General features: G+C 43.7%; 1 protein-coding gene across 2 annotated transcripts in view; it reads left to right on the top strand.

Moving 5' to 3' along the window:
- Positions 1-25,124, top strand: part of SCHIP1 (schwannomin interacting protein 1) — a 594,363-nt gene that overhangs the window by 133,263 nt on the left and 435,976 nt on the right. For both annotated transcript variants that reach the window (XM_054982445.1, XM_054982444.1), the window contains exons 2-4: positions 12,852-12,916; positions 14,147-14,227; positions 22,585-22,735. In XM_054982445.1, the coding sequence (XP_054838420.1) occupies positions 14,160-14,227; positions 22,585-22,735 (219 nt within the window). In that variant the 5' untranslated portion in view covers positions 12,852-12,916; positions 14,147-14,159. The remainder of the gene's footprint in view (positions 1-12,851; positions 12,917-14,146; positions 14,228-22,584; positions 22,736-25,124) is intronic.

Genomic DNA, 25,124 nt, shown 5'->3' with positions numbered 1-25,124 from the left:
AGACAAAGGGACCGCAACTGCAGCTGCACATTTCCCCCCTTTTGTATGCTCCTTCCTTTCCCACCTGTAGTAGAGAAAACACTTACTGCCGAGAAGGATGGGTAAAAGGACTGGGAGAGGAATGGTCAGTTAACTCTTGAAGTGGTGTGCTTTAAGATAAGTCTGGCACGTTTTCTTTTTAGGGGAGCTGTTGAAAGCAGTCCTCAGTTATCCAGGTAATAACCATCATCAAGCCAAAATTGCATCTGGAGAATAAAGATGGTGGAGGAAACATTATTCTAAGAAGGATGGGTGCTATTGATAAGTGTTCCTTTCCACTATTTACTGTGTCAGAGACACACTACAGCTGCAGAGGAACAAAACTACAGTGGTGAGAACCAAGCCAATAGTCCACAGGTTCATACACAATTGACATGATGGTGAGTTCACACATCAGTCTAAAGAGACAGTTTGCATGATCATGTTTATCATCTGATGACTCCAGCATTCACTTATGTGGTTGCATCATTTCACAAAAGTATTTAATTTCTTTATGTATTGATTTATTATATCCCTCCTTGTGAGCTCAAGGCAGCTCACAAATCATGATGAAAAGCATCGCCTTGAATTAGGTTTGAATTCACCTTGAATTAGGCTGAGATTCTAAGAACATTTACTGTAAATCAAGGCTTATTGAAATAGATGAGATATTGTTGCTGAGTGTGATTTGGCATGGGCCCCAAGTTAGTTTCACTTAATCTAAATATTCTGAAACCTCGGTCTGAGAGGAAAGTTGTTGTGAGCAAAAAATTATTTGGGAAGATATTTTCATAACTCATCTGGGATCTGCTTGCAGATACTGATATTGATGTTCCTAGGCTTAGAATATTGATATTCTTAGGCTGCAATCCTAATAACATTTTTCTAGGATTAAGCCCCATTGAATTAAATGGGACTCCCCAATTTGGCAGTGCCATCCTAATGGGCACTGTTGCAGAGGTGTCCAGAAGCCTGCGTAGCTTTAGTGGTACTATTCTAATCCCTAAGGACCTTCAACAGGGGTTGACAGCAATGTACAAACCTGGCCAGGCAAGGGCAGCAGAGCAAGTTCTGCAGTCTCCACAGAAACACTGGCAGCTTCCACCAATCAAACAACAGCTGCCGTTGACCCCTCCATAAGTGGCAGCTACAGGTGGAGCCAATCTCCATCTCTGAATGTGGCCACTGCCTCTCATTGCCATTCCCACCCTCCCACCCCGAGCCAGAAGACAGTGTGGGAAAGCCCCACAACTGTGGCACCATAAGTAGCAAAAGGGGGAGATCCATCATTTTGGCCAATAGATGGCTCCACAACTCCCTCTCTGCTGCAACTATAACAGCAGTGCCCTGGCATTGACCATGGATCCCTCCCTCATGCTAACAATCTGCATGGCTTATCAGACACCAGCAGTGTTGTCGGAGAGCATGAGACCCCTTCAAAGACCGTCCCCCCCAAGCAGCCACACACTATCTTGGACAACCCTCCAAGCCTCACCCAGCCCCTGCAGTATGTGTGAGGGGTGGAAGGGGGCAGGGATGTGAGTGTGGGCTCAGCTTCTTGGGTGCCAGTGAGCCACTGCTCCTCTGTGCAGAAGAACAAAACAGAGGTCCAGTGACACCTGGAAAACCAGCCATCCCAGCATTCTCACCCCTGATCCAGAGCTCCCCCTGCCCTGGGGATGTCTGAAGGGGCAGCCCAATGGGGAAGTGGCAGTTTGGGGGTGGAGGAGTTGGGGCATGGAGCTAGTGTCATCCACATATAGGCAAACAGGGAGTGAGTTGTTGCTTGAAGGGGATCTCTGGACCCAGGTTGCCAACTTGTGGAGGCAGGCTGAGCCATCTCTAGTGTTGCACATTTGCGAGCAAGGTAGACTTATAGGTTGAACTGCTGCCTGAGGGAGGATGCTTCAGGAGTCATACTGCAAAGGCCATGCACCCCAGTCGTACAGGGACCTGCTAAGTTAATTCTTCTGTAGATGTCTGTGGTTATAATTAGAAATGGGCACAATCCGCATGCCGAGTGAAAAAAACCCACGATAATGGCGATCGCGCGATTGTGATCATCCATGGCCAACGATCCAGCAATCGGGAGAGGCCTGGATCGGGGCGATCGGGCTCGGAACGGGGATCCAGACACTCAGGCGCCAGCAATCTATTCCCCTGACAACGGAGCCAGGGGAAAGCCTGAGCTCTGTTTGCCCTCCTTCTGTCGCCCTGGAAACCAGAATGGAAGCCCAGCTTTCCTTGATCAGCAGGGCTTCCTTCCAACCACGGAGCAGCAAAGCAGTCACAAGTTGGGAGAAGACACCCAGGGGAGGGAGGGGGAAGGGGGTGTTTTGCAGCCATGGGCACTCCAATCTCATCCCTGCAAACCCTGACAGACAGCTCTGACGGCCAAACACAGACCCCCTGTGTTGCTGAATGGGACCTGAGGGGAGGTGGCTCATCACCGCCTCCCCGTGCCTGCCAGGCTTGGCGTCCGCCGCCACCACCCACCATTCATGTATCGCTGAGAATACCAGCGCACTCCAGTTTGGCCTGGCGGGCAGGCACATGGAAGGTGCCGCCAGCGAGCTGCCAGACCCCCCGCCCCCTGAGGGGAGGCGGTTCGCCGCTGCCTCCCTGTGCCCGCCAGGCCCGGCAACCGCCGCCACCACCCACCTTGCCACATAGCTGGGAATAGCAGCGCGCCCCGCTTTGGCCTCCACGATCCACAATCCACGATCCACCGATCAGGAATGGAAGATGCTCGGTGTGAATCGTTAATTCGGGATCAGCGCCAGTGCCAATCCATGATCAGCTGGATCGTTAATTTTTTGGATCGTGCCCATCTCTAGTTATAATATCACACACACGTGCAGACACAGTTCCAAAGTATTTTTAAAACAATTCTCTGAAAAGATAGACTATTAATAGTGCATTCACAGTCCATTATCTCACTCTGAGTCAGAGATTCTAGTTCTCAGCCTACAGGGATTCTGACACTTTTGATAGTTCTGAGTTGGGCAGATGATTGATAGGCTTTCCCCCCATCAGTCACTTCTCCAATGAGGAGAAATTGCTTGTGTTATACTCATCAGGAGTATCTACAACACAGACCTATCCATTTTATAGCAGTTGAACTGCTCCTTTCTGTAATCTTGCAGATTGAGATCCATAAGAAGACAGAACATTTTCTGTTAATCCCTTACCTTCAATACAAAGGAGAGGCTTTCAGGTAGGCAGGCATGTTGGTCTGCAGTAGAACAGCAGGATTTGAGGCCAGTGGCACCTTAAAGACCAGCAAGATTTTCAGAGTATAAGCTTTTGAGAGTCAAAGATCATTTCTTCAGGGAAGGGGCTGTGGATCAGGGGTATTGTATCTGCATTGAGCATGAAAGGTTGCAGGTTCAGTCCCTGGTGTCTCTGGCTAAAGGGGTTAGGTAATAGGTGATGTGAAAGAGCTCCTCCTGAGATCCAGGAAAGCTGCTGCCAGCAGTGTAGACAATACTGATTCTGATGGATCAGTGGTCTCACTGAGGTCAAACAAGATCTGTCCGCATCGCTGGGTCTGACCTGGGGACACTGTCACCTTTTTAAAGTCTTACACAGGCAATTTAAAAATATTGCAAGGATTGGTTCTGGCCTGCAGTGCAGTGGGACAAGGTACTGTCCCCACCTACCTTTTCATGTGTCAACAAAAATATGGTGGGGGGCAATTCAGTACTTAAAAAGGTATGTATGGAGACACAAAAGTGACTCGTCCCACCACACTGCAGACCCATTCAGCATCGGCCCCTCACAGTGTTTTAAGATTGTCTGAATGAGGCTTTAAAATGATGATATCATCCTTAGGTTGGACCCAGGACACCATCATGTCTAGTTTGGCCCTCAGTATCAGGCAGCTTCACGTGTGGGTTCTCTGGGGAGTCAGAACGGTTTAGTTTAAATCTGTACTAAAGATATGCCATTTGTTTATACATGGAGATTGTCCACTCAAGTCCAGAGGAATATTCATGGGGGATGGGGAGGGGAGAAGAAAAGGCCTCTTTCCAAGTTCGGCAGCCCCAGACAGGCTGTGTGAAACTGCAGCACTGTTGTTGTGTGTTCTTACAAGTTCATTCATCTTGACCATCACCATGGCAACTGTTCCTTAAATATGAGAGGAAATTAACCCCCAATGTGCCACAACTGGATGAAGGTATGAAGGCGTGAATGAAACCAAATTTAATTTGTGTTTGAAATACATTTACAGTTAAAACTGGCTTGATATTTGTACTCTTGTTTGGGCTTAGAAGCTAAATGAAGTTTTTAAGGAATTCCTGGATAAATGTATTTATTTAAAACATTTCTACTACACACTCACACAGTTGGCATCATAGTTCCTGAGGCAGCACTTAAAAGTCCACCTGAGATGGTATCACATAATGATGATGATATGATGATGATATAACAACAACAACTTAACATCACACTCAGAGCTGTTTACAAAGTCAATATCATTATCTCCTCAGTTACCCTGTGAGGTAGGTGGGGCTGACAGAGCTCTGAGAGACCTGCAACTGATCCAAGGTCAGTTGGCTTCAAGTGGAGGACTGGGGAATCAAACCTACTACTAGTCTTAACCACTACATCAAACTGGCTCAGTTGACAAACAAGGGACTTGTCAACTACATCATTCCTACAGGGACTGCCTTGTGTACTGAAACGGGTTATTTGCTAAGGTGGCTCTCTATCTTAGTCCTTGCTAAAAGGAGGAGTTCTTCAGCTTCTCCCATGATATTGGGAGAATCTTACAATATAATCCTAAACAGAATTACACCCTTCTAAGTCAATTGAAGCCAGTGGATTTAGAATTGTGAAACTCTGCTTAGGATCACGCTGCTAGGTTTTAAAGTCACAGGAATCCAACCAGGATCTACACTGTAAAATAGGCTGTCCATGTCCCCATGCTTATACTTTAACTTGAGTCTGGGATGGGTGTGTGTGGGGGTCCCATTGAGGACTTGTTCATACATCACATGGATGGTATGGGTGCTGTTTCCCAGTGACTCCATCCCAAATCGCTCCAGTAAAGTTTGAAAGCTAGAATCATCTGGGATGGATCGATCACCCGATTAACAACCATACAGACACCTGCAGTCTGTGGAGTGAGGATTGATGGTAACCATGAGATTGACCCATCATACTTGGTCTTCAGATTTTACCTCAGAAACATGGTATCAAGTCTTGGAGAATTAACATACAGCTCAATTCAAAGTTTAGTTAATTTATGGGCATGACCAAGTACATGGTAGAAGTGTGCTAAAAGCATGTTAAAGTATACGTAGGTAGCCATAATATGTCAGAAGAATGAAATAGTCATCTGTACAATTTCTGTTAAATAAATTTTGTAAGCCACACTTGAATACAACAGCACAATACTGTTGCTTATCTACAGAGATCTACTGACTCCATCAACATTGTGTACTCATACTCAATAGATGGGTAACGTTTCTGCGTGTCTAAAAAGCCCGCTTGCATTTTGAGCCCTCAGTTTCTTTAACTATTCATGTCCATTCTCACCAGAGGAGAGGGAAAGAAGGACTGCTACGCTGGATTATACAATACATTGACATTATAACAAGTTTACAGAGGCACCATAATTCACTGTGTATTTTAACAGAAGTTTGGATTGCTTCCAATTTAATTTTCTGAAGTTAGACTTTGCAGCTGGGTCACTCCTGGCATAATCTGCACGATGTATCTCCGAAGGCTGTGAATTGGAACAGCAGCATCTGAGCTGTCGCCTGTCACCAGGAGACATCATTTACAGCACTTGAGGTCTGAGGGCAAAACATCAAAATCACTTTATGTGGACACAGCAACATAGCTAGCTTCATAAATTTTGTTGCAAGGAGCAATAATCAATACTTCATGTTTAATGACGCAAAACTGAAATTAGTATAGATTTTACGTCTTCTGGTCTTCCAAATTATGCAAACTTTACTAGCCTCTTTTTGAGGTTGTCCTACTATGTCTTCCATAAAGAACATCCAATAATATTTAATTGAATGATTGAATGACTGAAAGAAAAGTTGCAGACATTTATCTTTTAGTTTTTGCTAAGTTTTTACCCTTAGGTTAATATGAAATGATGTCAAAAACACACACAATGATTTATGTAAGTCATGTAGGTTTTGTTACCCTTGGCTATATATAAAGTCAATTGTAAATTGTTTTCACATTCTAAAATTACCTTATGTTGCTTTGGGATACACTGAAAACTAAATTGACTGCCGGAATGCTTTGGAAAATGAAAAAGGTTGTCTTGTAGATTCAAGCACACTATAAGCAAGTAATTTTCAGAGAGTTTTCTGAGTTTTATAAAGAGAGCGGTGGGTGAGCGGGAGAACAGTGGAAATGAAAGATGATTTTAATGATCGGGCTGCTCCAACTTTTTCTTAAATTGGTTAGCAATGGTGAGTGTTTAAAATAATCTTGCAGCATTTCAATCATTTTGCTGAAAGTGGACTTTTGATGTTGGCCACAGAATGAGAATTCTCACACACCTTGGCATTACATTGTTGAGTGTTATAGACCAGAATTTCCAATGTTCAAGGAAACAGAAAATTAATAGTAGTACAAAGCTGTGAATTCATTCTCAGGATTAAAAATGTTGGTCTAAACATCCTAAATGATCACAACAGATACTTTAGACTAATTTACATCTTCATTGGGGCGGGGGAAGTTTTCAGAACTAGTAAATTTCGGAGCATCTGCCAGGAGAGTGGATCAACCAGGAAAATAAGAGTCAAAAGGGCTGTAGCTTAGGGCTCATTCTAAGCTGTCCTTTACTCTCTGCAACGAAGATGTTAAGCATTCTCAGAGCCCACAATGCTGATGTGAACTTTGGGAGGTGTATTATTTCTCTTGATCAGAAAGAAGAGAAAATGCAGTTCTCAGAAGAAAAACAGGATGTGAGCAAGCTCAGAAGATAAGACAGCCATGGCTCCTCCTACCTGTTCTCTACACACTTCCCTCCATTATTGTGTGGTGTACACTTAGTCTTCTCATTAAAGAAGGCAACAAGATGGCAGGGGAGTCTAAAGAGGCTGTGGCAGCATTACTTCCTGTTGTACTGAAGAATTTAAAGCTGTCTTCTGAAGCCAGAGTTGGAATTTGCTGCAGAGGTGTGCAAAAAGAAACAAATGAGCCAAAAATACACCCAGAAATTGCTGGTTTGGTTCATTGAAGCGGCTTCCAGAACAGTGGAACAAAAGCAGGAAACAAAACTGTAACGAGTCCCGCCCTCCCGCTGAAAAGTTCTGTCTTTCAGTTTGGTTCTTACGATGCAGCTGCAGTGCAGGCAGACACTGGCCCTGAGCTGGCAGTGGCAGGCAGCAGCAATTTCCTTAACAGCAACCAACCAATAAGATCCCAAGGGGAGAGAATGAGCCCTTGCATAGCACAACTCTGACGACAGGAAGGGGAATGTGCACGTTGTGCGTGAGTGCGTACTGTCTTTGGTGCCTCCCAGGCAATGGCATTGGCATGGAGTGTCTCATCCTTGTAGAGATGGGATTCACAAAAGGCTTGGTTTGCTCTGGGGAGTAGACAGGAGCGGGCCATCAGCATCACCTCGCCAATCCTTTTCTGTGAGTTTTTACACACGATATAAGGAAAGGCCAGCAAGCAACGAATGAGCAACGTCCATCTGGGCCTGCACACACAGGTTTGAGTAGGGAGGGGGCTGCTCCAGCCTCTGAGACCTGTGCTGCCACAAAGGCTAATATTATGCAGATCTGGGCGAAATAATAAATGATTATTAAAGGAGAACTGCACCGAGGAGGACCCAGGCATATGTGGACCAGGTTGCTGCCCATTCAGTCCCTTTCTGCTGCTGCTGCTGTCCTTCACTAAGGTGCCTCCACTGTGACTAAAGAAGTTTTCCAAAGATAATGGGTCACAGGAACACCAGGAGGAATTGGTCTCCCCACCCTCTGCCCCTGGTTGCTCAGCCTGGCAACCCTATGCAAGAATTTTTCCCTTTGCTTTATGAATTTGAGTTTACACTCAGTGAATGCTCAGGGGTTAAGCTCAAATTGCCCTGACAAGTAGCCTGGTCAAAAGGGAGCATTAGACTTCCTCCCCCACTTTCCCTATTCCAAGCAGAAGAAACGGGCCTTAAAGCAGAGACAATTAATTCAACGCATGGTGCAATGCTGTGTGAGAGCAATGAAGAAGTCTTTGCTTTTTCCTGCCTTGGCTCATTTTCACAAGGGGGTTTATGGAAAGGAGAAACTCTGCCATTAAGAAGGCGACAGCCATACTTTGAGGGAGTCATTCAGAAGCAGCTATTCAAGACATGCTTTAGAGAACTGGCACATGGTCTGATGAGAGAAAACTAACCAGATGCAGAAGGTAACTGAGAGAATCTTAATCTGAATGACAGACCTGGAACTATTAAATTATATTGGCCTGAGTCAGATAAGTTTAGATGTAGGCAGAGAATGCTTTTTTACATATTTGATTTGTTCATATGCTTAAGCTGTTCAACTATTCATTTTTTTCATCAATTTTATGCTATATTCTTCCAAGATAAAATAATTATACCTTTTTTGACATTGGAGTCATTTGGGTCTCTGCAACCACAGACAAATCCCCATGCTGTGGACTCATGCTTGCCATGATAAAAGAGAGCAAGTGGTACTTTCAAGATTTTGCTACTTCTTCACTCTCATAATTGTAAAGAGGGTCTGGCTCAAGCCGATAACCTCTAGTACAATTACAGCCTATCATGGCAGTGGAGATCAAAGTGAAAGGGACAGAGTGAAATAAACTAGAGAGAGGGCATCTTCAGCTTCAGACCAACTAGAGAAAGGATCTGTCAACTTGACCCGTGCAAACAGTGTAAATCCCTCATTCTTAGTGATTCAAAACAAGGGCGTAATAGGTCGTTTCACCCAAGCCCTGCTGAGTCTCTTCTGCTCTCATGACGTATGAAAGAAGTACTAGTGCTATTCAGGTAACTGGTGGTTGTTTCCCATGCCAGTCTTGTATGAGCCATGTTGATATAGGAAACAGAATGTTGCCAGTTTGGTGTAGTGGTTAAGAGTGCGGGGCTCTAATCTGGAAAACTGGGTTTGATTCCCCACTCCTCTGCTTGAAGCCAGATGGGTGACCTTGGGTCAGTCATGGCTTCCAGGAGCTCTCTTAGCCCCACCCACCTCACAGGGTGTTTTGTTGTGGGGATAATAATAACATACTTTGTAAACTGCTCTGAGTGGGTGTTAAGTCTTCCTGAAGGGTGGTATATAAATCGAATATTATTATTATTATTATTATTATTAATTAGTGCAGGGAGACTCAAGTTCAATTCCCTGCTTCTCTATGAAGCTCAGTTGGTTTCTTAGGTAGTCTGGGTACGCTATCTCTCTGCCTTGCCTATCTCTCAGATTTGTAGGGTTGCCAGCAACTGACTGGCAACTGGTAGGAATCTGGAGCAAGGGCAGGGACATGGGAGTTGCCATTGGTGCAACAACATTATGTCACTTCTAAGATTTACCGGAGAGTTTTGGTGTTTCCTAATGAAGTATGACATAACTCTGATTGTTTGGGGTTTCTTTTTACTTTCACACCTACTGCTGTAGTAGCAATGGACAATGGGAACTGGAGGTGGGACCTGTTCCCCGCAAGTATCTGTTCTGAAGACTGAAGAAAACCTCCAGTGCATCATCTTTATTTCCATGTAGGAACAGGTAGAATAAAAAAATATGCTAGCTATTATAGTTATCCCAACCTACAGCTCCACCCAGGCAGCACCACCACCAATCAAAATATCCAATGAATCAATCCTGTATCTTCCCTTTATCTTATAAGGTAGGACAATGATTTTCCTGCCGACAAACCAAGAACTTTGATTGATTCCCAGGTCAGCAGCAGCAGCATGTACAATGCAAATTTCCTCATTTTGTCTTTTTTAATTATCTTAACCTTGCTGACCTTGAAGATTTTTTTTACCATGAAAACTGGCAAGCTAATTTGCTTGAAGTCTTGCTTAGCTCTGATTGGCTTTTGTTTTTACATTACATTCTGAAGTTAATGAGCTAAAGGAAGACATAAAGCAATGCCTGAGCTTCTTAAATTGCCTTCAAGTCCACCACATGTTAAATTAGCATATGATTGATGCACAAAAAGGAGCTGCGAGATATATTAAGCTGCAGATGATGTGTTTGTTTTCTAGTTTCTCCTGGTGATTTTGATTTTTTTTTGCTTGAATAACATTATGTTACATTAAATCTGAAACTAGAATATATGTAATGTTAAGTCTGTCAGCAAAGGTTCCTTGACTCTAAAAGATGATTTCCCCAGGGATAGGTAATGGATTGCTAAGGTCTTGTTCGACAAGGGGATTTGGGGGATTCCCTTTCAGGTCCTTGCTGATGACCTGCCTTGACTTTGCTTGGCCTTGCTCCACTTCCTCTCTGTCCCCCTTTGCTTTGCTTCACTGTACCCACCTAGTCCTCTTATTTATTTATTTATTTAAAACATTTAGAAGCCTGCCTTTTCCCAGGCTACTGGGATCCAAGGCAGGTAATGGATTAAAAACCATATGCATGACAAAAAGTGTAAAATATCAAAATTATTAAAACTATTAAAACTGCCAAACAGAAACCCTGTTTTTAAAAAAACCCTTCCCCCTAAAAAATCAAACAGACTGCAGAAGACACTGAGACACTCCAAAAGCTCTCTTTAAAAGTTCTGTCTGACAGTGTTGGAAAAATTACAGGAGAAATGAGGGCATTTGTCATTTCTTCAGAAAAGCTGCTCCAAAGAGGTTACAGAGAAAATCCACGACTAGGCAGCAGTGGGATACACCCTCACAAAGTCTGAGGAAAGCAGCAGGGGCTGCTGTGGTGAGTGAAGTTGTCACAGGAACTCATACTACAAGAGATGGTGTTTCCCCCTGCATCATTGTTAGGGAAGACTCTGCATGCTGGCATTGTTCTCTCCAATCACATGCCAGCCTGATAGAAGCAAGCCCTTTTATATCGCTGCATTCCCTGGAGCTCTGCACTCTGTTCCAGATAACACAGCCTAGACAGCTGTTCCTTGCTCCCTGGCTTAAGGGGTTTTTTTTTAGTCCTTATAATGCATTTTGTATCGTCACCCTCTTCTAATTTGTCATTCAGGGAGTTAAGCTGATGCTAAAAATTCAGAGACGGCAACCAGGCTTAAGGGCTTATCTTTTGTATGCTATCTTTTAGAACTAATTTTGTCCCCTGTTACCAAGAACATTTTAATCCTCTTAAAGGTGGATTTAAATTTTGTTTGAAAAAAACACCACCACCCTAATCCCTTGTAGCATTTGCCATGTAGGCTTGCCTTCCTTTTGGTTAATGGGTGTAGGACTATCGTGTTCAGCCACTGCTTTGAATGCAACTCATTGGCAGGAGGCTAGGATGACGCAACCTGGAGATCTATCCAACTGCAAGTGTTGTGTGTAAAGCCTTGGTCAGATATTCTTGTTAATTGCTATACAGTATTAGTCTGTAGAGTAAGAGTTGGCATAAGAAGAAAACAATAGTATTTGGGGGGCTGGAATCTTGCAGCCATTACAAGTGTTTAAATCATAACTGCCCTGAAATTTTTTAAGGTATCTGCTTGTTTTACAAGTTGTTACTCGCTAGTTACTTTTTCTGCTTTTGTATATAGTTAGTTGCTTTGTATCTGCTCTCACTTTTAATATCCCCCAGGCTTAGCCCCCAAATATCCAGGTATTTCCCAACATGAAACTTGCAACTCTACATGAAATAGTCTTCCTATTAGTGGCACAAAACTATCGAACTCCACTCTTATGGAGAACTATTCTAAACATATCTAATTTAATTTAATTTAATTTATTAGATTTATGTACCACCTTCCCTACACCAGCAGGCTCAGGGTGGATCACAATTTCAGTATTATTCTACTTGGATCTACTTGGAAGCAAGACCTATGCTATTCAGTGAGGTTTTTCTCCCAGGATGTAGGCTTGCAACCTGAGTTCAGCTATAGTTTTGGGTGGTTTGTAAAACCTTGTTTTGGTAGGGTTGGGAGGCTCCACTTTGAAGCAGCTGTTTTATTTTGTTGTGCAGCTGCTTTTGCAGAAGCCTGCTGGGGTTTTCAAGGCAAGAGACTAATAGAGGAAGTTTGCCATTGCCTGCATAGCAATCCTGCTCTTCTTTGGAGGTCTCCCATCCAAGTAATAACCAAGGCTGACCCTGCTTAGCTTCTGATATCTGACAAGATCACTTTATGGCTCTCTCTGCCACCATGGTTGCTGAAGAAGAACATCCTTGGGTTTTGGTGGGCTTTAAATTTTCTTTTAAATCACTAATATTTTTCTCTTTATAGTTTTTTTCATTCTGGCTTGTGCTGTTTGCTTTTTCTTTTTCTTTTTTACTGATCCTACAGTGCTTTGTGAAAAACAAATATTACAGTTTCTGAAATCAAGTTATTAAGTGCAAATTCTGACTAATTTTTTTAAAATCATTCTCAGAATAATTGTGAGGATATTTTGTTCTTTCATGCAGAGAATTTCAAAACAAGGAAGAATTGAAAGGCTTTGTTAGCCACACGAAGTCATAGAATTTTAAGCACAGAGAATAACCAACGGTTAAGTTTTCTGCCTTCAAACAGAGGCAGTTGTTCAAACTAAGGAGCCAGGAATTTGGAGTTTGAGGCTTTATATGTGAGACTCAAATGTAATGTTATCAATCTCAACGTTGGGCTTGGAGTTCTCCTGGAATTGCATTCAAACAGTGACATTTTTATTTAGCAAATTAAGCTAATATGTTGACTTTTTTGTTGCTCTTTTTGTCTTATTTCAGGAAGAACTCAAAAGATTGCAGCATACTTTGGAGCAAGTTAGTGATGGGAAATATTTACTTGAAAAGTAAGTACTAATGTTTTTGGATTACCAAACTGATGGCTTGCAGAGATTTCAGAAGGTGCTGTAAACTGTGCATTGTTTAGCCTGTAAATTGAACAACCAAGGCTTTAGTTGGTTAACCCATGGGTTGATCTGGAGCAAAAGGGGGAGCTCTAGATTTAATTTAAGGGAATATTTTTGAACAAATCCTTTTTCTTCAGTTCATATTATATCACTCTTTTAGTGCATAAGTATCTTAGGATCGTTCCTTGACATGGCAGCTCTGAATGCAAAAATGCAACTCTTTCTGGCACAGCCTCACAAAGTTTTAACAGTTATATAAGGAGCAGCAATTCCCTTGAGGAACATGCTCCAATGGTGTACTTTGCAGACCCCAAAAGATCATGAGGAAATACAAGAGAGGATCACTGTAGGACTGGCCAATCCCCTCCCCCTACTTAGGGATCCCAGGTCCTCCAGTGGGGGTGGGGGATCCCCCGCTCCCACCCTCTGCCCCCCCACCACTAGGGTTGCCAGCCTCCAGGTGGTAGCTGGAGAACTCCCGGAATGACAACTGATCTCCAGGCAACAAAGATCAGTCCCCTTGGAGAAAATGGCTGCTACAAAGGGTGAACTCTATGGCATTATACTCCACTGAGGCCCCTCCCTTCCCTAAACCCCACCCTCTCCAGGCTCCACCCCCCAAAAAACTCCAGGATTTCCCCAAATTGGACCTGAGAACCCTAGCCACCATTCACCTGGCTGGCATGTGGGTGGGAGCCAGAGAATAGGCCTCCCAGGCATGCTCCCGGGGTAGCATGATGACATCACTCCCAGGAGGAGTAACATCATCGTGGCACCCTGGGAGCATGCCTGTGCTTTGCAGTGGGCCAATTTGGGCCCCAAATGGATGGAACCCGATCTATTTGGGGGGCCAAATCAGCCACTGTGAAGCATGGGAGTGCTCCTGGCCCCTGCACAGTGTCATGTCCCAGAAGTGATGTCATCGCAGCATCCCAGAGCGCATGCAGTTTGCACACACATGAAGACATTCAAAAAGTTGAGTGCCAGTTCGCCCCACCCCAGTGGGAAGGTAAGGAGACTTGGAACCGCATCCTCCTTGTCTGAGGGAGACGAGACACATTTGAAAGCAAGAAGCTGCAACTTGTTCCATTTAAAATGAATAGATTGTTCATGATGACTATAGAAACGTCATGCCAAAATAAAGTCTAATGGATAGCCTTTCTTTTACAGCCACCAGCTTGCTATGGATGTGGAAAATAATATTGAGAAATATCACATTAATTTACAGCCCCTGGAATCAAAAGTGAAAGTGTAAGTCATCTAAAGTTGACTCTTTTATGTTTGCTTTAGAAATATAGCAATGTTGCCTTAGCTCTGGAGAGAATGTATTCACTTGGTTGATTGTCTCACATCTTTAAGTTATCTTTATGCTTCCTCCTTGCCCTAACTTGAATAGCCCAGGCAAGCCTTATCTCCTCAAAGCTCAGAAATTAAGCAGGGCCAGCCTTGGTTAGTAACTGGATGGGAGACCTCCAGTGAAGACCAGAGTTGTAGAGGCAGGCAAATCACCTCTGTTAATCTCTTGCCATGAAAGCCTCACCGGGGTCACCATAAGTCAGCTATGACTTATGCTTCCTCCTTAAAGTTTCAGAAGATCCAAATAGGGTTGCCAATCCCACAGTGGAGGCGGAGGATCCCCCACTTCCAACTTACTCCCCCTGCCACCACTCACTTGGCTGGGGGGAGGGGGGAAAGCAGGGGAACAGGCCTCCTGGGGCGCACTCCTGGCACGGTGTGATGAAGTCACTCCTGGGAATGACATCATCATGCAGGCCCCAGGAGCACTCCTGTGCTTTGCACCAAGCCGGTTTGGAGTCTGCATGATGGCATCACTCCTGGATGATGTCACTCCTGGAAGTGACATCATTGCACCACACTGGGAGCATGTGCGAGCTATGTGCACACCTGAGGCCAGGCCCCCCTTCCATCCGAAGGGTAACGGGACCAGGCAACCGTAGATTCAATGTTAGCTTGGGTTGGAAGTTTCCACTGATTTCCTCCTTCCCACTGCAGACCCCTCCCACTGTCATTCTTCTGTTATCTTGTGCCCCAGGAGCAGCATTTCAAGGAGATCAGTGGACTTCAGTGGGGGTGGGGGTGAGGAGGCAGGAAAGTTCCTTTCTGTCATTGGAAAATTTAATGAAAGCATATATGAGTTCATCTGCATTTCATAAACTAAGAATCAATGTGGATGATAAGTGCAAAGCAAAACTTAAGACCATTTCACTTATTCCAACCTTGAAGCTACTTACGGGAATTCTGGAGGGAGAAAGAGAGCATAATGAACACGATATTTCATATTCTTTGGTAAGGATGATGACTTCAAGTCACTGCTTATGGCTATTGATAACTTTACTAGTTGCCAATAGGCTGATTTTATATTTGGAATCTTCTTTTCCTTCATAGAGATTAATGTAGAAATGAAGTGTTGTGGATTTTTGATTATTTATTTTTAACTACCCAATGCAGAATGAATTAGAGTTGTCATATTTTGGAATCTATAAGTGGTATCAGCAAACTCGCTCGTTTTGCCATTTAGTTATAAAGTTGAAAGTAACTGGACCAATTTTGAGCCAATGGGCTTCATAGATGAAGGGAACCAAAGCCTCCTTGTACCCATTCCTTCTCTCCCTGTAGCCTTCTCCTTCCCTGCCAAGAATGTTATCCCTGACAGCCAGTGCGGTGTAGTGTTTAGTGTGTTGGACTAGGATCTGGGAGAGCCACGTTCGAATCCCCCCTCTGTCATGGAAGCGACCTCGACCTCGAGCCAGTCACACACACACCCAGCCTGACCTAACTTATCTCACAGGTTTGTGAGGATAAAATGGAGGAGAGGAGAATGGTGGTCTAAGCTGCTTTGCTTCTCCATTGGAAAAATGAAGTAAATAAATTTCTGATATTGGATGCCAACAACAGCTAACACTCAATGGGAAAATGGGGTGGGAGGAAGATAAATCTGTAGGTGTGGGAAGCTTTAACATCTCCACTCATCTCTCAATGTAAAAATTACAGGCCATTGTACTGTGAAGTTGGAACCTCTCTGTGGTTTTACAAGAACTTGACGCACGTTTGCCTGTCCAACTTTTCCATTACTGAATATCCAACTTTCAGCTTAAAAAAGATGCAGCAGAAGCATTTTAGAGAATATTAAAATATTAATAGAATATTTAAGGGACTGGAAGTTTCAAATTAAGACTGTGTACCGCTTAGTGTGGAAAATATTATTAGACAGACTATTTTTAATGAGGATTTGCAAGGAGATGGTGGTATTAGTTTGGGATTTGAGATTTTTGTTAATATTATTATTATCATCATTACTACTACTACCTATTAAGGTTAAAAACAGATCCATACCATACACATCCAAGCATCTCTTAATAACACTTCTCTAATTATATGCAGATGCTGAGGCTTTAGTGGATGGTGTGATTCTTTTATATAATAGGTTTACAAGATTATTTTTATTTATTTATTTAGCAGAATTTCTATCCTACCTTTCTTCCTTCATCAGGGCTACCAAGTTAGCTAACAAATTAAAACATACATAATAAAACCACATTTTAAAACAATTAAAACCAACCAGAACAACAACACATCACTAAAACAGTCAAACCAGAGCTTAAAACATACAACATAAAAACAGCAATTAAAACATTTAAAGCAGTTAAAACATTGGGCCCAAAGGAGGGATCACTGAGGGAACACCAAACCAAACAAAAAGGTCTTCTCCTGGTGGAAGATGGCAGTAGAAGGGGACGGGCTAATCTCCCTGGGGGCAGAGTTCCAGAGTTTTGGTGCCACAACCGAGAAGGCTCTCTTCCAGATTGCCACCTAATCTCAAGAGGTGGGAGCACCTGAAGCAGGACCTCTGAAGATTACTGCAGTGGTTGGGTAGGCTCATAAGGTAGTAGGTAGGCCCTCATATAGGGCTTTGACGGTCATCATCAGCCTTTGAACTGTGCCCAGGGAGCCAGTGTAGATAAACCAAGACTGGAGTGATATGGTTTCTATGACCCACTCCAGCCAACACCCTAGCTGAAGTTTTTCAAATACTTCTCAAAGGCAGACTTCTATAGTAGGCTGTCTTCTGTCCCCAACCCCCCAGTGCCACTCTCTACCCCAGCAGGAGCAAAAATGGAAGGGGGAAGCAATATAGAGATTGGGCGATTCCTACCGTATTGTGACATCACTTCCAGGGACAGCCAGCAGCGACGTTGGACAACATCACTCCCATAGGAGTGAAGAGGCCAGCTGAAAACAGTAGCACACCTAAATCTCCCAGCTGGACAGGCTGGACAAGAGACAAGCCAGATCAGGAGAGTGTAGGGCTATCAGTAGGCATGCAACTGGGTTGTGTTCAAAGGCAGATGTGTTTGTATGAAGTACAAGTAGGAGCTGCACATGCAGTTGTGCAAGCTGTTAGGTATACAGCCCCAGCATGAAAGCCTTATTTAATACCTAATGTAATCATGTAGGGCCAAGCTACACATGACGAATGACCCTTGAATGGCAAGTGTATTTCTCCCTGTTCACTTGCCCTCCACTCAATCCACTTGCCGTTCAAGTGTCATTCGTCATGTGTAGCTTGGCCCGTAGTGAGCTAACACTAGTAAGCGTTAACTAGCCTTTAGAACCCATTGTTTGCTGCTTCCCACCCAAAGTAGCAAGATTTACCAAATGACCTAGAGATGTGTGGTTGGTTTAGGACCACAGGTCTATTTCGTGCTGTTAAATTAATATGAGAAAAAGAATATTAATATTAAGCCATCCTTTGGATATGAGTTTGGGCCATGGAGGGCATTTTTGTTCTCTCCACAAAGGCTCGAGAGAACAAAAAGCAATATTAGCAATAAATAGACTAGGAAGGAAAAATCCAAGAGTAAGTTTTAAACCAAGGCCAGTATTGCTGATGAAATCTGAAGAACATAAGGGACAACACAGTAGAAATCCTGACTCCAAAATATTGTGTAGTTGGTGCTCTGTCAATAAATAGACCCTAATTAGAAAAACATGCAAAGTTCTTGAATCTATGTTTTAAAAAAAATGTGTCAAAAGAAGCCTTGTATCATACTGAGCATGTGAAAAGCAGCCCACACAGTGCCTGAGGAAAAATGCCAAAGTGCATGGCTGGAAGTGGGAGCCTGGCTTTCTGGATGTTATCGAATATCACTGGGTGTTTCTTTTTCATCTTCTGATGCCTTGCCCTGCTTCCACTCCCTTCTTTGCCAGCACAATACACTGGAAAAGACAAAATCATCTTCACAGGTCTAGTTGCTGAATATTTTTTACAAACCTGTCTCTTTCCATGTAGATGGGCAGGGGGTTCCCACGCTTTCCACACGTTCCCCATCTAGCTGCAGTTCCATGTGCTACATCCTGCACCAGTCCCCAGGATAACCCAACCCAGAAGGAGCAGCTTTTCTGTGGTCTCAGGGAGCTGCAGCTGGAAAGGGAAGACAAAAAAGATGTTTCCCGCTCTGACTGCATTAAGTGCCTTGGATTTCCTACCGTAAAGGATGTGCTATTTCTCCTGCCAATGAAGAACTTAACATAAATCAGAAGTATATAGAAAATGGAATAAAAGTTTACTCGCTTTGAGATAAACAGTGTGCAGTGGTCTGTGACTGGATTTTCCTATCCTTTTAAAAAAGGAAAGAGTCATGTGGGGCCCTGATACATGTCAGGCCAGTGTGGAAGGTTTTCCCCGTCTTATGCCTTCCTCGTTTTTACAACCAATCACCCCCTTCTCCAAGGCTGTCATTAGCTCTGGAAAGGAAGGGAAGCATAAGAGCAGAGGGCGAAAGGAAGCCACGCAGGAAAGGGTTAAGCCTGCTCCCCCCCACATTCTGGCTTCAGCCCTGGCCAGCCTCTTCACCTCTATTTGCTTTTTTGAAAGACTTCAAATCTGAGGATGCATCTTGTAACGTCCTGTGTGGTTTGACCCTTCGCCACATCATTTGACAGTTGTTTTCTGAAATGTATACAGAAAACAATGCATTTTACATTTTCTGTTTACTTCCCTCTTTTCACCACAGAGATTCTCACAAGTCCAGTCCATCTCAAAACAGGGTAGGGTTTATTTGATATTACACTGCCATCTGGTGTCACAATAGCAGTAGAGCAACGTAGCCAAAGATTTGATTTCTGAATATTTTCTTCTTTAAAAATTTGCCTGTGATCCTGAAACTTCTTTTCAGATTGGGAAATCATTAGCAATCATCCCTAGCTTTTTTGGGGTGGGGTGGGGGGAGATTTAGAGTCTATTATTTTATCTTGGTTTTAATTTGGAAATATTTTCTAACCATTATTGTAAGCTGCTGTGAACCACAAAACAAAAAATAAAACAAAACTAATAATACTTGTATAGGAAAAGATAGAAATAGGAACATGCTTCTGGGTTTTTATTAAAGAAATATGTGTAATGTTCTTCATATTACACAAATTAAGTCATATAAGTATGTATGTATGTATTTGCATGTATTTGCCCTACATGAAGTGCTGAAAAAAATTGCAAAGTCAAGGAGATTTGATGCTGGCAAACAAAATGGGGTGCAGGGAGAGAGGGGCTGAATTTGGTCAGACAAACTTGGAGCAAGCCAGGTCCCAGGGGCGTTGCCAGCATCTCGGGTATTTGCCTTGGGCTCCGCTGGTGACCATGCAGATCTGGGTGGTAATGAGGGACATAGGCCATGCCTTCTGGCTTCTGCCCCAATGACCTCAGCAGTGCTGCTCAGGCAGAGATCTGGCCCTGGGTGCCAAGCAAAATGGTCTGGTGGTCTTCTGCTATCAGCACACAGGCCGGGGATTGCCTACCTCTGGGTTAATGCACAGACGGCTGAGGCAGTCTACCTTCTAGTAGTGCTGGACCTTCCAGGACACAATTGTCTGGAGAGGTAACCAGAGCATCACCCAACGAAAAACATAAGGAGCTGCCATCTGAAATCAATATATCTAATTTTCAAGGCTGTTGATAGGGAGCCACAGTATGGCCTGCTTTCCAGGCTTGTCTTCTGTCAGTAAAAAGCAAGGGAGAGAGGGCAGGGCCCTTTCCAGTGCTGTTTTGGCCTTTGAGGGAGGACTCGTTGGGGCCAGGCCCAGCAGCAACCACTGAGCAAGTGGATACCATGAGGCCTGACTAACTCACCCAGGCCCGGCTGCTGGCTGCTGTTCAATAGCAGCATCCCATGAAAGCCAGTATAGTGTAGTGCTAACAATTTCAGACTAGTATCTGTGAGACCCAAGTTTGTATCTCCACTCTGAGCTAAACTAAATGTTATGGCAGCCATGGATCCAACCTGCAGCCGCCGATGCCATTTTAGAAGAAAATTTAGCTGTTTAAAAAATTGTCACGAGGGCCCAATCCTGATTGGACTCGTGAGTCAAACAGCAGCACCATGTGAACCTGCCCCTCATGCCTTTTCATATGTTGAAAAAATCTTTGGGGGCCATTTCAGCACTTGAAAAAGGTGTGGAGGGTGGGAAACAAGATCATATGGGGCCACTGCAGCATGGGCCCTTGTGGCAATGATTAAACAACAACAACAACAACAACAACATTCCATTTATATACCACCCTTCATGATAACTTAATGCCCACTCAGAACGGTTTACACAGTGTGTTATTATCCTCATCCTGTGAGGTGGGTGGGGCTGAGAGAGCTCCTAGAAGCTATGACTGACCCATGGTCACCCAGCTGGCTTCAAGCGGAGGATTGGGGAATCAAACCCGGTTCTCCAGATTAGAGTCCCGTGCTCTTATCCACTACACTAAACTGGCTCTCCTGGCAAAGTGGCTAAATTTTCCTCTAAAATTGCGTCAGTGGCCATGGGTTGGACCCATGGCTGCCATAACATTTACTTTGGCCCTCTGCCATAGAAGTTCACTGGGTGACCTTGGGGTAGTCACACACTCTTGGCCTAACCTTTCTCATGGAATTGTGAAGGGGGCAGATAAAAGGTAGTTTGGTTGGTGCAAGGAAAGGAGTGAAGGAAGAATATGGGGGGCTGTCAGAAGGAGGGGGGAAAGGAAATTGTATGGGGATAGGGATATGGGGAAAATTAGGTACCCCTCTCCCCCTCGCAAGTCCTTGAGGGTTCCCCACAGCCAGCACTGCACAACTCGGCAATAGTTTTCCCTGGGAGAGGCTGCCAAGGGGAGGGAAGGAGGGAAAGATGAAGATATGGAGGCAGATAGAGATAAGTTGCTTGCAAAGTGGGAAAGAGAGAAGGAAGCAGGAAAAGGAGAGAGGCTATGGGGGCTTTTAGGAAAGGGAAAGAGGAAATGATGGAGGAGAAATGGGGAAGGTAAAATGAGATGACTCCTGCAAGTCCTGCTTGTAATATATCTAAATCTGAACCTAGCGCTTCCCACTCTTTATTTAAAAAACAAACAAACAAGAAAAGAGCGATTAGGCCAGGTAGAGAGACAAGATTTTTTCTATAGGCCTAACTGACCCTCCAGGTTTCCAGAAACGTACAGAAATGAAAAAAAAACCTTTAATATTGAAGTGTTTTTTTTTTTTTTAAAGACAGCTCTTGTTACATTACATCACAAGATCCACTATTTTGAGGGAGGGAGGCAGGGGAGGAGAAACAGCGGCTGCCATATGAGCTCAGTGGAGGGCCGTGGAGACCCTGCAGGTGGGTTGGGGAGGAGGAGAATGACTCCTGCATGTTATGTTGGTCCTCCAATTGTGTGTGTATAAGTATTTGAAGACATAAACAAACCATATTTAGACTACAAACTGTAATTATATATGTTATTTGCCCTTAAAATAATTCAATAATACTCCCATTTTATACATGGATCCAGAGTAGTTAAGTGTGTTAGTCTCTAGTTGCAAAATAGTAAAGAGTCCAGTAGCACCTTAAAGACTAACCAACTTTATTGTAGCATAAGCCTTCGAGAACCACAGCTGATGATGGCTCTGAAGAAGAGAGCTGTGGTTCTCGAAAGCTTATGCTACTGTAAAGTTGGTTAGTCTTAAAGGTGCCATTTTATACAGGCACTGAGTCAGAGATGAAGATGTATCTATAATATTGATAATTTTATTTAACATGTGCCAGAATTGGAATTCTAAAATGTCTGAAGCTGCCTTCACCAAGATCACAAGGCAAATCTTTTGTAGCATACATTTCCCCAGTAATTCAGGTTTCTATTATTCTAAGGCATCGCTTTTTCCAACCTTCTTTGTCAGTTTAAGTTGGAATTTGGCCACTTGATAGTGAACCTTATTGTCTTAAAACATCATCAACAAGACTTAAGATTTAAGAGTGTTATGTTATCCAGTCAAAGTTTATCACTTTGAGGTTCTGTTGATCACAGCGGATAAAACTTAGGCATAATGCAATAAATAGGAATTAAAGTTTGGGTGGATTGTGTGTGTACGTGTGTGTGTTTTAAGTCGGTTTTAAAGGTAAAATTCAAAAGAGAAGTTTGAAACCATTTGAAATGTGAATCCTGACATTTTTCACAACATTGAATGTGGGCACAAACTCATTTCCGCTCTAGGCTGCGTCCCTGATAAGGTCCTGTCGGAGTGAAATAGTAGTTTTGTGCAAACCTGTAAGATGGACCTCTATTCACCCATATTTCCAATTGTGCCCAGCATTCAGAGAGCCTGGCGTGAATATCTCCAGCGCCAAGATGTACAGAATCAGGACCGACTGGAGAAGCGCAGCCCGTCACCCCCTTCCTTGTCATCTGACAAAATGAGCAGTTCTATCAGTATGAACACCTTTTCGGACGGCAGCACTCCTGTAAGTAAGGTTTTCCCCTTTCAAAGCTACTGTTTTTTTGCAAATATCAATATGAGGAATCTTGGAATGTCGTTTCTTACAATGTGTTAAGCGCTCAATCAGCTGTGTAACTCTTTGCTATAGTCAGGGGTTGTATACACAGTGGTGATATATTGATGTGTTAAAATTATCTGCAGTGATGTGAAACTGAGGAAATGTTTGCCTGGGTACTGTGTGCATTCCTCTTGACTGGTGTTTCAATTGGGATGAGTGTCTGTTACCTTCCTGTCCTGTCCCTTGTGAATCTCAAAGTCTCTTGAATGCCAAACTTAAAGCAGTCATGTTACAGGACATGAAAGGCAACAAGATTTGTTTCAGTGATTTAATCCAAAGTAGCCAGAGAGCTTTATCATGTTATGTGAAACTATTGTGGGTATATTTTACACCAGGGGTCCCCAACTTGTGCCCGTGTGCTCAAAATGGTTGGGGATGCCTGTTTTACACCAATGGAAATGTGCAAACTTAAACCATTTTTTGGTCTCTTAAACTATTATTTGAGACTCTGAATTTACACACGTAGAGAATGTAAAGCCAAGGGATGATTTGCATGCATGAAGGTTTTGCAGAAGATCCAGAGTAAGCTTTAAAATTTCATATATTCTCAGATAAAATTGTTGTCAATAGAAGAAATTCACATCATGACTTCAGATCATGTTTTTATGGATCCAAACAAAGTATAGTTAGTATAGTGGCCCACATTTGAACAATCAATGTGCTATGTTAGTTAAACCATGCTTCGCATTGTGTCTGAACCAAGCCATGGTGTCATTTTTAAAAATACCACAAGAGGTCGCTCTTCTACCATGCAGGAATGAATCTCTTTACATTACAGAGCTTCTCGAGTCTATTAACATTCAATTGGCTGTAGATTGTATTCTGGCTTGGAAACCTTGGTTCTTATAGATCTTTTTTTTTGTTGTTGTTGTTCCTTGGATTCTGTTCTTTATTTTTTTAAAAAAAATAAAAGTTCATAATAGATACTTGCAATATTATGGATCATTCTGTCTTTCACTGTGGAATTATTTATCCTATACACTTCAGACAAAAGATTTTAAAAAAAAAATAATTTTGAGACTTCTTACATTGTAATCCACACCTGTCTGTGGAAGAAGCAAACAGAGAAATAAGGACAACTCTGACTTTCCCTGGATAGGCAAAAATCTAGGAACGAATCCTGTCTTTGTCTATCTCTGGAGAATGTTACTGGAATTCCCAGACTGACTGAAGGCACATTGTGTGTGACCATCTAGCATTAAATGGGTTATGTCCCCCTTTGGCTAGGTCCCTACAGCTGCTACTATAATATTGTTATTGCTGTTTTACAGTACATTTCATTTCAGGGGACTTCATTGCCCATTAAAACAGCGCTATAATTGGCTGGACCTGCACCCACAGTGAGTCTTGAACTGGTGACTCAGGGCTTTCAGGTAGACTATATATACCTGAGCTGTGGACAAAAGAGGGAAGTGCAGGCAGAACAGCCAGAGTCATCAAAGAAGTAACAGATCCCCTCTCAGAATCATAGAATCATAAGAGTTTGAAAGGGGCTTACAGACCATCTAATCCAACCCCCTGCACAATGCAGGAGCTGCCTAAAGCATCCCCAACAAGCATTCATCCAGCTGCTCCTCGAATGAGGAGCCAATGAGGAGGAATCCACCTAGGCAGCCAATTCCCACTGCTGAATTACTCTTAATGTGAAGAAGTTTTTCCTAAGGTCCAGCTGGCACCTTCCCTCCTGTAGTCTAAACTAGAGATGGGCCCGATCTGAATTACGATTTCAACTCCCCCCCCCCCCAATTTTGGCATTTGCGCCATCGTGACTCAGCTAATCGGTTCTGTCCATGGCAACCGATCCAGCAGTCGGGAGTTTGCTTGTTCAGGACTTGATCGGATGGGTCAGTTTCTGTTCGGAATTGCAGACACTCTTGCGCCAGTAATTTATTTCCGGGGCAACAGTGTCAGGGGAATGAGCTGTGTTTGCCCTCCTTCTGAATGGAAGCCCAGCTTTCCTTGATTAGCAGGCTTCCTTCCAACCACGGAGCAGCAACCCAGGGGAGGGACGGGGAAGGGGGTGTTCTGAAGCCATGGGCACAAAGGAAAGGCAAAAGGCAGCGCGGGAGGCTGGGAGGCCACCCGCACCGTTCGTCTTTCCCCAGGACAAGGGACGTGTGGGCAAGCCAGCCGCCCCTTGACCTGGCGAAAGGCAAAAGGCAGCGCGGGAGGCTGGGAGGCCGCCTGTGCCGTTCGCCTTTCTCCAGGACAAGGGGCGCGTGGGCAAGCCGGCCGCCCCTTGTCTTGCGGGGCAGGTGAACGGTGCGGGCAGCCTCCGAGCCACTCGCGCTGCCAC

Source organism: Eublepharis macularius, chromosome 6 (genome assembly GCF_028583425.1).
Source record: "Eublepharis macularius isolate TG4126 chromosome 6, MPM_Emac_v1.0, whole genome shotgun sequence".
In the NCBI taxonomy this organism is placed as follows: Eukaryota; Metazoa; Chordata; class Lepidosauria; order Squamata; family Eublepharidae; genus Eublepharis; species Eublepharis macularius.
Note: the sequence above shows the minus strand (reverse complement) of the source record. Positions and strands in the feature narration are given on the sequence as shown.